Raw genomic sequence first — 12247 nt, 5'->3', positions numbered from 1 at the left:
AACAGGCACTCGGATTAAGATGAATGTCAAAAAGAAACCCACAGCGAGACGGAAGATGGTACAGACCCATGCCCTTTTTGCACGGCGCTTTTAAACGCTGAGGGACCCCCTCTGCCCTCCTCCCTCAGCCCCTCACCGGCGGAGGGCGGCGGGCAGGGCGCTTCCCCGACACCGGGGCCGCCACCTGCAGGCCCACGCGTGACACGGGGCGACCGAGCGGGGACAGCGGGCGGCGGCTCAGTCCCGGTCCCGGCGTGCGGCCTGCGGCCCGGCGGCGGGGGCCCGGCCTACCTGGTAGAGCGCGGAGCCCGCGTCGGGCCGCGAGCCCACGGCTGCCACCGCGTCGCCGCGGTACGCGCGGGCAGGGCGGGCGGCGGCGCGACGCAGCAGCCGCCATGGGCGCAGCAGCCGCCGTGGGCCCAGCAGCATGGCGGCGAAGCGCAGCCCAGCCGAGCCGAGCCGTGCCGGGCCGTCCCGGGCCCGCCGCCGCCACTCCCCCCGCCGCAGCCAATGAGCAGAGCGCGGCCCCGAGCCGCCCGCCCCGCCGGGCTCCTCAGCGGGCAGGCGGCGGCCACAGCACTGGCCCGGATTGGACCCGGCTCAGACCCGAGCCTGGCTCCGTCCTTTGGCCTGTGTGCGGAAGGGAGAGAGACAGAGAGAGAGAAAGGGTGGGCGAGGAGGGGCTGCTGCCGTCGGTAGAGCTGCGGGGGCTGAGAGGAGAGAGCCTGTTGCGTAAAGAGAAGGGAAATAAAGCCGCACCCCAGACAGAAAGCCAACAACAAAATAAGATGAAGTGTATTCATCTGCTTCCCCCATGCAAACGTGCCTGCATGCAGCACAGTGCGAAGCAGAAGTTGAACCCATACTTTCAACTCTTTATACATATAAGCATTTAGAAATGGCAATAAATATTCCAACAAACACAGGTAATATAAAATAATTTATTCACATAATTTACATATACAATATGACAACTTTCTTTGAAACAGAAAGCTCATATGCAGTAATACCGGTGTCGGATGCGTCTTCAAGCAAAGCAGTCTTGTGCCACATCTCTGTAAAAATGCTACAACTAATCGGCATTGAGATTTCACAATTCCTTTCTTACATCCCCCACCATTACAAAACTTGCATAAAACAGAACACAGAGTTGTCTCATCTCAATTCAAATTAAATTTGTTCTTTAAAAAAAATTCCTCTAACAAAGTGCACGTGGTTTACTGCAGGGAAAACAACTGTACCCCAATTAACAAGGTAGATAAGGCACCTTAAATATTGGTAATGAAATAATTATTTTTATCTTATAATGTGAATGCAAGCTAAAATATATGCAACAAAATATAGAATGGGTATCACTTTAGAAAGTACTTAGGGCAATTATTTCATAGCCAACTCCCCACAAACCTATGTTTAGGCTATGCCAGTGCAAGTGATTGAAACATGCCACATCTATTAGGAACTAAGAACTTGCTTAAATGAAATATCTACAAGATATACAATACATTGAGCTTAATGTATACATTAACCTATTTCATAATATTTACAGTAAGACAATACTTAGATAAACATTTCAAGTTAAATGGATTAGGCAGAGCACATGATACTGTCTGAGCAGAAACTCTGGTGGTGGTGGTAGTAGATTTGTCTTTTTTTTTTCTTTTTCTTTTGACAATATGCTTTCCAGTAAGTTACTTTCTACTTGGAATATCAGCCTCTTTATCACATCAACAAGATGCTGTTGCTAGTGCCATATGTCCTAGTATAGCAATTTGCAGTAGCAGTAATTTTTTTGTGCATTTTTCCTTATTGATAAAGTTTTAAAGGCTCTTTCATAAGCCTTGCCAGTAATTTCTGAAAAGGCGAACATTCTCAAACTTCATGAAGTATTTCAAAATTAAGTAGATACTTATATGAAAATATTTGCCAGTCAATGAATAACCAGTCCAAAACTGGAAATAGGACAAATACAGTTTCAAAGTTTCTCTTTTATGATCATTTCTTTTGCAAAAGGACTTGCTGTTTCACGAGATACTTGCAAGTATCACGAGAAAGTTAGACTACTTAAATCTACACACTCATTGTGTAATGAAGTTTGAGAATGAGTATTTCACCTTTCATTGACCACCTGGCTTTATGAGACTCAAAGAACTTTCTTATTTCATCAAGACAATCTTCTTCCTAAGCAAGTAAACAATTACACCAAAATCTCAAGCTATGCCATTGAGTTACAGTACAAGTAATCCAGGAACATGGGGAAAGCCATTCAAATTCAACTGCTTCCAAGCAGCAAATCCTTAAAGCAACCTCACTGTCCAGTCGTGGTTTAAATTTAGTTCTGTTTGTGCTAATTTACACAAGTGAAACAAAGGACAGTGGTACAGATATATACACCTATATGTAAAAACAAGGAAAAGAAATGGTATCCAAACCCTTGTTTTCGAATTTGGAAGGAAATTATCATGTATATTGGGAAACATTAACCTCTTCCTCTCACTCCAGTAGGACAGTTGCAAAGATTTACATTGTGTAGCATCACTCAGTAAATGAAGCATGTTTTTCAGGGTTTTCCTCTATACACTTTAAAGGAAACAAAACCATTTGGCTTTTCAGGTTAGGGTCTTTTAATTTATGCAAGACTTCTTAAATATAAAAATACGTAGTTTGGAGATGCTAATGAAAATAACTGCAGTGATGAACGTATCTATGTATTTACTATGCTACTTTCAGTATTTGCATCCTGATCTACAGAGATTACACTATATATAAAAGGTTCATTCCTCCTTCTAACATACTACTATAGCATACTTCACAAAAAGAAGTAAAGAACTTGTATAACCAGTACCACAAGCTTTAGCATTATAGTCCAAAGGGATCCTTGTCACAAGAATAAGCATTTTTTGCATCACACTTTTCTGGAAGACAGCCATGCACCCATTTATCAACATCTAAACAAGGGAAAATTAAGCCACTGGTCCATCCAATGGCATCAATGTAGTAGTTTAGGTTACACTAACATTTTAAAAGTATCCAGGTCACTTTGGAAGAAATTGATTCCATCTTCAGGGAAGTTTACTAACAATAGCTTGGCTGATGGTAAGTTTGGCACAACAAGCAATAGAACAAGCACAGACTTTTAAAAATAATTTCTTGCTGTTGTACTAAAATCCCACAATTTTTATAAAGCCAATTTGCTATTCTGAGTCATCTACTTCCATAAAGATGTCACTGAAAAAATACTCAGAGATTCTGGTGGGCTCTTCTTCCTTCTTTGGATCTTTAGCACAAAGGGGGGGCTTCTGAGATGGTTCGTTACTTGGAACCTAATAGAAAAAGAAAAGGGTACTCTTAACAGTCTTAATCTGTTTACATACCTATATATACACACATACGTACACGAACATATATACATACACACATACATACATGTGTATAAGCATATGTAGATACATCTGCTTGTGCTTCCTATTCAGACAGGAAGTTTAGATTAAAAAATAGGAATTACTGGAAAAAGGAAAACAAGTAGACTCCTTTCTCATCCTCTGCTAACTAACACCAGGAATATTTCTGCAGGAAAAGCTGATTAATATTTTGAGATAGACCATGTACTGGACAGCAGTCAATCCCTTTTATTTGACTTCATATATTTGCTATGGGTTTCAGTTAAAACAGAGGACTATTTCTGCAATTTGTTCCCCAAGTGTCAGTGTTGAGGCCCATCCTCTTTAATATTTTTATTGATGATTTGGATGAGGGAATTGTTTGCAGACAACACCAAGCTGGGGGGAAGTGTTGATCTGCCAGAGGGTAGGAAGGCCCTGCAGAGGGACCTGGGCAGGATGGGTCGATGGGCAGAGGCCAGGGGGATGAGGTTCAACATGGCTAAGTGCTGGGTCCTGCGCTTTGGTCACAACCCCGTGCAGTGCTACAGCCTTGGGGTGGAGTGGCTCGAAAGCTGTGCAGAGGAAAAGGATGTGGGGATGCTGACTGATGCTCACTTGAACATGTGCCAGCAGTGTGCCCAGGTGGCCAAAAAGGCCGACGACTTCCTGGCTTGTATCAGGAACAGTGTAGCCAGCAGGACCAGGGAGGTGATCGTCCCCCTGTACTCTGCTCTGGTGAGGCTGCACCTTGAGTACTATGCTCAGTTTTGGGCCCCTCACTACAAGAAGGACATCGAGGCCCTGGAGCTTTTCCAGAGAAGGGCTAGCACAAAGCTGGTGAAGGGCCTGGAACACAAGTCCTGTGAGGAGCAGCTGAGGGACCTGGGGTTGTTTAGTTTGGAGAAGCGGAGGCTCAGAAGAGACCTTATTGCTCTCTGCAACTACTTGACAGTAAGGTGTGGGGAGCTGGGGGTCAGCCTCTTCTTGCAGATAACTAGTGATAAGACTAGAGGGAATGTCCTCAAGTTGCACCAGGGAAGGTTTAGGTTGGAAATGAGGAGACATTTCTTCTCAGAAAGAGCAGTCAAGCATTGGAACGGGTTGCGCAGGGAGGTGGTGACATCACCGTCCCTGGGAGTGTTCAAGGAAAGGCTGGACCTGGTGCTTAGGGAAGTGGTTTAGTGGGTGACACTGGTAGCAGGGTGATGGTTGGACCAGCCGATCTTGGAGGTCTTTTCCAATCTCAATGATTCTATGATTCTACAAGATAATTCAAAGTCAAAACTTCACCAGATGAAAATTATCATGCATACACACATAAACAGTTATCAGCAGAAGCCCTTACAGCTTCACCCAAATCTTGAAGGAATGTACAAACCTTCTGCAACTTCTGCAAATGTAACAGAATAGAATAATGGGCTACAACTCTCAGAGAAACCAAAACATTCATAGATGTATGTGCACAGAAAAAAAACAACTTAGTTCCTTTGTAAGTTTCCTTGACATGCACAAGTTAGGATCTATTTATTAACTGAGACAGATCTCTCTCCAAACTTGAACACTGTACACCCACCTACTCACTTCTGAAACAACTAATTCATTGTTCTTCATATCTCAAAATTGAAAGGACATTCAGAAGCAAACATACCGTAACTACAGCATCAGCAGTTATGTCCTCATACTCCACAGATGATGATGTGCTTGTAGAGGGAAGGGAACAAGATTCCTTACTGGATGGAGTGTTTTTTTTCTGATTTCGCTTCAGGGTCGCAATCTGTGGTTTCTGGATCTTTCCTCTACTCCCCTTGGTATCTTCTGCAGAATCAGAACTACTTTTTTTGCAAATTAAAGATAAAAATCCAAATGGTTTTCGTCCACCCCTATTCAAAACAAATAGAGTCAGAATGTCATAGATTGCTCCATTAAAGCAATATATAAATAGTGTAGCAGGGGTCCAGTTCATTACAGAGCAAACACACACCTCAGATGCGCATGAAAATTCTAAGAAACAGAAAGTTATTCCAAGACAGGCTGTTTTTACTACTGAGTAATTTGTCACATGAGGAGTTTTACGAAGCACTACAGAAACTAGGACCTCCAACCCTTAGAACAGGAACCTACCATTTGTCACTAAGCTAAAGCCTGTAAAAAACTACCGAATCTTCAGAAAGAGATCCCAAGAGGAACAGAGACTTAGGCATGAAGAAAGAAAAAGAGCACCCTCTGTGTCATCAGTGAAAAAAAGAAACCTGATTCTCGACAATGGGGCTACAGCAGACTATTTTAGACCACAGAAAGAAGACTCCCTGCTGCTGGGTTTCAGAGTATTGTCAGCATTATACCTAGTAATCAAACTTCTGTACAAAAACAGGGAAGAAATCACAGTGATGATGGAGGTACAGAGTATCAAAGCTACTTCTTATGTTGCAAAGAGTTTACAAATTAGGAAGTAAACCCTAAGGCAAGGATTCTTAATTTTAATGCATCACTACCCAGTTACTGTGGAAATCCGAGGTACAAATAACCAATTTTGTTAGTCACAAATATAACGAAAGAATAAACAACAGGATCAGGACAGACCAGTGGAGCACCACAGCTGAGACCAGTGAGCACAAGTGCAATAGACAGCAGGAACTCAAACACTTAAACACTGTAGAAGGGTATATTAAAAAACCAAACATAATCCAAACACTTTGACAGACCAATGAGAACAATTTCTTTTGAGCCGTCAGGCTTGAAACTCCTTTGGGGAAATGGTGCATCTTAAGTTAGGCCTAGAAATCTAGTGTATGAGTGCTATACCAATAATAAATTTTATTGGCAGAAGGACAAGAATCAAAACAAATGGAGAGGTACATATATCCAAGCATAGACTGAGCTAAGGAAAATGACAATTATCCTAAATGAGTATCAGAGCCAACAGATGTCTCCCTCACAAGAGGCATCTGTTAATGTCTACATAGATATAACATATACCAGTAGTGTCCCTTGGTGTATCTGCTCACTTAATGACTAAAATACATCAAATTTCAAAGGAGACAGTTTGATCCTATTTAATTTGCTGAAGAAGATAAGATACTATAATTCTTACCCAGGATGGTCACAAACAAGGGTACTGCCCTTTTAATATAAAGTGGAAAAATGATACCAGAAACTCAATATGGAAACAATGTCTTTTTAACAGAAAAGGCTGATAAAAATATTATTCCGTAAATACCTGAGTAATGGAGTTTTTGAAGATTCTGTTAGACTTCCAGAAGTTTCCAACTGTGCAGGTTCATGCACATCTCCTAGTTTTCCTTGCCCACTTGTTTCTGCTTTTCTGCTGCAGGTTACTCTAGATATCACCTCTTCTTCCTGCTCAAATTCTGAATTCTCAAATGATGCTTTACCTAAATTCTCCAAAGTTTCATGCTGACTTCTCTCACCTAGGGGTCCGAGTGACATAGACTTGGACACCAACACAGAAGTAAGTACCTTTTTCTTTGCTGAATCCTCTGTTTTTTGAAAAGGATTCCCTGTAAAAGAGTTGAGTTATTCAGTGTTATTCAAAAACTTCAGTTAGTTCTTTCAATGATAACCTGTTAGAGCCCAGAGGAGGGCTACCAAAGATGATCAGAGAGCAGGAGGAGCACCTCTCCTATGAAGAAAGGCTGAGAGAGCTGGGGATGTTCAGTCTGGAGAAGAGAAGGCTCTGGGGAGACCTCATCATGGCCTTCCAGTACCTAAAGGGGGCTTATAAATAGGATGGGGAAGGAATCTTTACTCAGGTAGATAACGATAGGACAGGGGGAAATGGTCTTAAACTAAAAGAGGATAGATTTAGACTATACAATAGGAGGAAATTCTTCACTCAGAGGGAGTGAGGCACTGGAAGAGGTTGCCCAGAGAAGCCGTGGATGCCCCATCCCTGGAGGTGTTCAAGGCCAGGCTGGATGGGGCCTTGGCCAACCTGATCTAGTGGTGGCATCCCTGCAAATGGCCAGGGGATTGGAGTTAGATGATCTTTAAGGTCTCTTCCAACCCGAATCAGTCTATGATTCTATGATAATACCACAGTCCAAAAGATGGGGGTAATGTTAAGATGACTTGCATCACAAGAGAAGGGCTGAATTTATTTTTTTTTTTCATTGCTGTTCTCTTTTTTAAAACCACTACGAATTAAGAGTTCACAGTCTACTTTTAAAGTCTGTAAAATCTTACAGATGCTATGTGGAAAAGCTGGGAAAAATTTGAGGAAGTGTGTTTTTACCACCCACATCCTTTACAACACACAACAGAACTTAGTTTAGCAATCTAGCTGTGTAAGTTTCCACAATTTCTCTTTCAAGTTTATTTCGGGACAAAGAAGTAGTTCTCCAAATCCTTCATGGGCTCAGATGATCAAAGACTACATCATCAGGAATTCTGCTCTCCTTCTGTTGATTCTTCAGAGGCAGATTAAACTGTGAATGTATTTTTTTAAAGACTAACACAAAATAAAATTTTAAAAATGTATTTTGACATAGCATGGTAAGACACCGGTTCAGACCTTTAATTATTAGCACTCTCCAGTAAGTGGAAATATTTGCTAAGCAGAAGATAATACGTTTGGTCCAAAAATCTCCTGTAATTCATGAGTAGACTAACTACAGCAAGGCTTTTAGAACCATTCCTAACCATTAATAACCACCTATATAAACCAACACAATTAGTTTATAGCAAAAACATGAAATTGTGGTATTAGGGTATTACAGTGAAAATTTCATTCAACTGTTACGTTAGGTAACTGCTGACAGGACCATTTAGCACATTGACAACAAGTATTAAACTGTAATGTATCATGCATTTACATTCGTTATACTTTGTTTTTACAAGTTTAAATTTACCTACCAGAAGCTCTCTTTGGAGAATTCATGGATTTAGTTGAATAACCCTGTTAAAAAAAACATATTCTTTCACCATTCAAGAGACAATGAAAGTTGACAAAGGTACATCGTGCATGTACACTTCTAAGAACTGGACTGATAGAGAATACATCTTCAGTAGAGCATCATTCACCATTTATCTCATTTCCTGAGCAGACTTTTCAAGGTGTTCTCATGAAAAATGACTCAAGTCAAAGAGGTCAAGACAAGAGGTCAAAGAACGAGTAAGATTTTTATCCAGCCCTTCCTAGAAAAGCTCTCTGAGTCACATGGGAAATTATCACACATTCCCTCAAATGGACGCACTACAAAATCCTAACCTACTCACAGAAATTAATGGAAGTCACTCTCACAAGTATTCTAAAAGGACAGGGGGAAACTGAATACAGGCTGGCTTCTTTTAATTTGCAGGTTCTTTTAGACTAGTGCCCACTAAGTTAAAAAACATTAGGAATATATCTAATAAGTTCTTCATGTAATAGATACCACTAGGAATCATAATGTCTGCCAGTCATCCAATACACATCCGAAGTTTACCCTCCTCCAATGTAATTGTCAGAAAGGCTGTGGTGAATGAACCAAACAATAAAACATATCAACACCCTACCTACTAGGAAGCTTAATAAAAATATTTGAGAGCCAACAGATTCTCCAGAAAAATAATACTAGAATTAACAGTCTAAAAACTGCTGTAGGGTTCAAAATAAAAAGCAATCTATGGATACTGATTTTCCTTTGAAATTGTACAGGTAATAGCATCACTTGCTTAAAAGTGTACTGTTAAACATTAAACATAGCTAAAATGCTCTACTACAAGTTAAGTGTTAAGCATCTACACTATGCATACAGACACACTAACCAAACTACCTTCTCACCTTACAAGGGCTTTCGAAGTTACCCTCCACTATAGTAGACAGAGTTTTCTTGGCAGGAGGAAAGTCATTCTCTGCAAGCTCAGCTGCTGACCTTTTTTGAGCTGTCTGCACCAAATTTAGAACAGGCTCTGCTAATGCATTCTGTAGTTGTTTGGTTTCCATATTGCTGTTTAAAGACGCATCAAATTCATGAGCTGCAGTTGTCAAGGATCCAGTGCTGTTTATATAGAAAAAATCATTATTGTGACTGTAAAAAAAAAAATGCCAAAATTTACCTTGTATAATACTTCCTTATGGAAATTACCCATGGATCATTGGTGATATTCTTTGTTACTTAAAGCCAGTATTGGCTTCACATGCACCGTTTACCATGAAGAACTATTTTGCTGCACTACCTTAAGGCAAGTTAGCGAACTGAAATTTGCTAGTTACAGTCACATCTAATTAGTTTAGAAGATGTTCTGTTTGAACTCAATTTGATACTTCCATAAAATGTAAAAATATGTCAATTGATTAACTGCCCTAAATAATGCCATAATGCAATATTATTTACACATGCTGCTGAATCTTCATTCCCACCCTCTCCCTGCTCCCCCTGCTACGATCTCAAAAGAGAGTGAGAAATCTCAGGAAGCAGCAAAGACCAGGAAATAAAGTATAGCAGTAGGAGAACAGTGAGACAGATAACTCTGCCTGTCAGCAATTCTGTCTATCATCAGTAGTTCCAGAAAAATTCACTCTTAGTTATTGAATGGATAGATCTTTAAGAGAATAACATTTTCCTTCAAGTTCTCCACACTGGTGGAGAACTGCATCACACCTGTAGATTTGACCTGAGAACTTACATTAATACAGTAGTACATTTTACAACATAGCAACACTTCCTAGTCTTCAGAATCTTTTTGCCTTTGACATTTTTCTTTCTTCCCAAGCTGAACAGGAGATTTAATTCAACCGTAATGTTGAAATAATTCAGTTATGTCGCACTGAAGAACACTCCTGCTGTAAGATACACTCAAACCCTTTGTCTCAAAATACTGTCAACTAGCTAATATTCCACTGAGTGAATTCATTTATTTGCTTTTTAGGCTCTTCTGCCTTTAAAATCACAGCACAAACTCAAGAGAACAATATCTGAATTTGTCTACCATTTGTCATATTCTCCAAAGGGCCATCTAGACTAAACATTTGGAAGATCAGTTGATAAAAGAAGTTTCAAGGGTTTTGTTTTGTTGTGTTTTTTTTGTTTGTTTTTGTTTGGTTTTTTTTACAAAATTGTTAAAGTACTGTAAAAATGCAAACATGCTTAGATTTATCATTTTCAATTACTTTTCTTTTCAAGTATCCATGATAGAATAAAATTCAGTTGAATAAATGACTTTTATTTAAAAAAAATCAACACTAAAGAATAGATCAGAATTAAAGTTAACATTGACACCAAAAACCCAACTAACTAAAACAGTAACTTTAAACCTCTGATAAGAGCTTTCTCCAATCTGATTTAAGCACTTTTAAGACTCTGCCCAGCCTACTAAAATGATTTTGTCTTGCATTTATTTCTTCTTTTGAGAAGTTTCACTGTGTAACGCACATTCAAAAGATAATCAAGATTCACGAAAAGCGTTCCACCTAAGATGCTCAAAAGTAAAGCGTTTACCTCTCCACTTCAGTCAGGCTTGTTTCACTTGCATTTTCTGGGCTGATGATTATTGGCGCTGGTAGTAATGCTTCAGAAGTTTGTTCCAGCAAAGCAGATGCATCAAATTCTTTTGAGTCAGCTGGGATTTCCACCAATGTTAAAATGAATGTCTGTTCTTCATCTGGACATCTACGATCATCATTCACTACAATAATTTTCCAGTGAAATAAAAAATTAACAAAAATCATGTTTCAAACCATATTGTTCTTCATTCCCACCGCCCCCCCTTGAATAATTAGCTTTTAGGTGCTTGTTTCTCCAACGAAAAAGACAATGGGGATATCCTTCAGACAATATGCTTGCTTTCTTCTGAAACAAGATACTCATCATCATTCCCTGGAGCTCATTCATTCCAGTGAAATCCTTAATACTATTCATAATGAAGAATATTAAGCATAGCTGTTGGAGATGAAGGCTTTAACATGAGTGTTCTAGTATTAATGAACAATTTGCTGTTCATTTAAACTTGTGTAATGGTCAAATGGTTCTCTGTGTCTAAATGCTACTGTCAGGTATTAAGAGTTACTTTTTGAAGTGGCAGGAGTAGTTTGGATTTTTTTTTTTAGGTAAACTCAAGATTTTTCCTTTCCCCACTGACTTGCAGAAGAGGGCCTGAGAATTATAGTCAGAAACTGAATAAATGAGAAATATAAATAATTTAGTCAAAAAGCTGGGAAGTAACAGACAACTGCCAACTGCCTTTAGAATGAATTTAACAAGATAACATTTTTAAAGGTTTTTCAAAAATGGAAATCAACAGTGCTACTCTGTTACTTAAGACAGCTCTCATTTTTGATGATTTAAAGCTGTTATCCCAATCTTAACTAACTTTGGTTCTTTTTCTAATTAAATATGATTTACAAGGCTCTGTTCCAAGACCCTTATAAGCATAATGACAGACACCTAAAAAGAAATATTAACCCTACCTTTTGCACATGCTCAGGAGTTTGGCAGGAAGACTGCAATCTGCATGTGAAGAAATTATTTTGGGCTTCTGACACTGATTTTCTCATACCTTAGCCACGTATTGGTTCTAAACCAGCTCCATTTCAATTTGTTTTAACAACACGTAGCCATTACCTTGGTACCTTTCACCACTTTTAATCAGTTAGCAGCTGATTGCCAGGTAAAGAGGGAATTCTGTTTTCTTCCATTTTCTTCCTCTCTTCTCCTTTTTTCACTTGCTCGGACTTGCACAGTCCAGTCCACCTACTTACTCAACTGTGACACTGGCATCAACTTGACAATTCCATGAGCTCACTACAGCTCACTAAGCCAGTGGAAAACTACACAGCTTCTCTCCCTCCACCACCTTCACATTTGACAGGTGAGTCAATCAGAGGCTCACAACGTGCTTTAATAAGTGCTAAACCCAGCAATGGTAAG

General features: G+C 39.9%; 2 protein-coding genes across 7 annotated transcripts in view; both read right to left on the bottom strand.

The window, feature by feature from the left end:
• Positions 1-487, bottom strand: part of MCCC2 (methylcrotonyl-CoA carboxylase subunit 2) — a 31611-nt gene extending 31124 nt beyond the window's left edge. Inside the window, exon 1 of one of the 2 annotated variants that reach the window (XM_040541493.1) lies at positions 292-487. In XM_040541493.1, the coding sequence (XP_040397427.1) occupies positions 292-429 (138 nt within the window). In that variant the 5' untranslated portion in view covers positions 430-487. Of the gene's footprint in view, positions 1-136 lie in introns of both variants that reach the window. The other variant, XM_040541492.1, reaches the window with a different exon arrangement.
• Positions 488-927: 440 nt separating this feature from the next.
• The window catches only part of BDP1 (B double prime 1, subunit of RNA polymerase III transcription initiation factor IIIB), a 55832-nt gene continuing 44512 nt past the window's right edge, over positions 928-12247 (bottom strand). For all 5 annotated transcript variants that reach the window (XM_040539836.1, XM_040539839.1, XM_040539840.1 and 2 more), the window contains exons 37-42: positions 10820-11006; positions 9163-9379; positions 8253-8295; positions 6598-6898; positions 5029-5260; positions 928-3320 (exon numbers count right to left, since the gene is read on the bottom strand). In XM_040539836.1, the coding sequence (XP_040395770.1) occupies positions 3192-3320; positions 5029-5260; positions 6598-6898; positions 8253-8295; positions 9163-9379; positions 10820-11006 (1109 nt within the window). In that variant the 3' untranslated portion in view covers positions 928-3191. The remainder of the gene's footprint in view (positions 3321-5028; positions 5261-6597; positions 6899-8252; positions 8296-9162; positions 9380-10819; positions 11007-12247) is intronic.

The sequence above is a fragment of the Cygnus olor genome, chromosome Z, assembly GCF_009769625.2.
Source record: "Cygnus olor isolate bCygOlo1 chromosome Z, bCygOlo1.pri.v2, whole genome shotgun sequence".
NCBI lineage: Eukaryota > Metazoa > Chordata > Aves > Anseriformes > Anatidae > Cygnus > Cygnus olor.
This window is presented reverse-complemented; position numbering and strand designations above follow the sequence as displayed.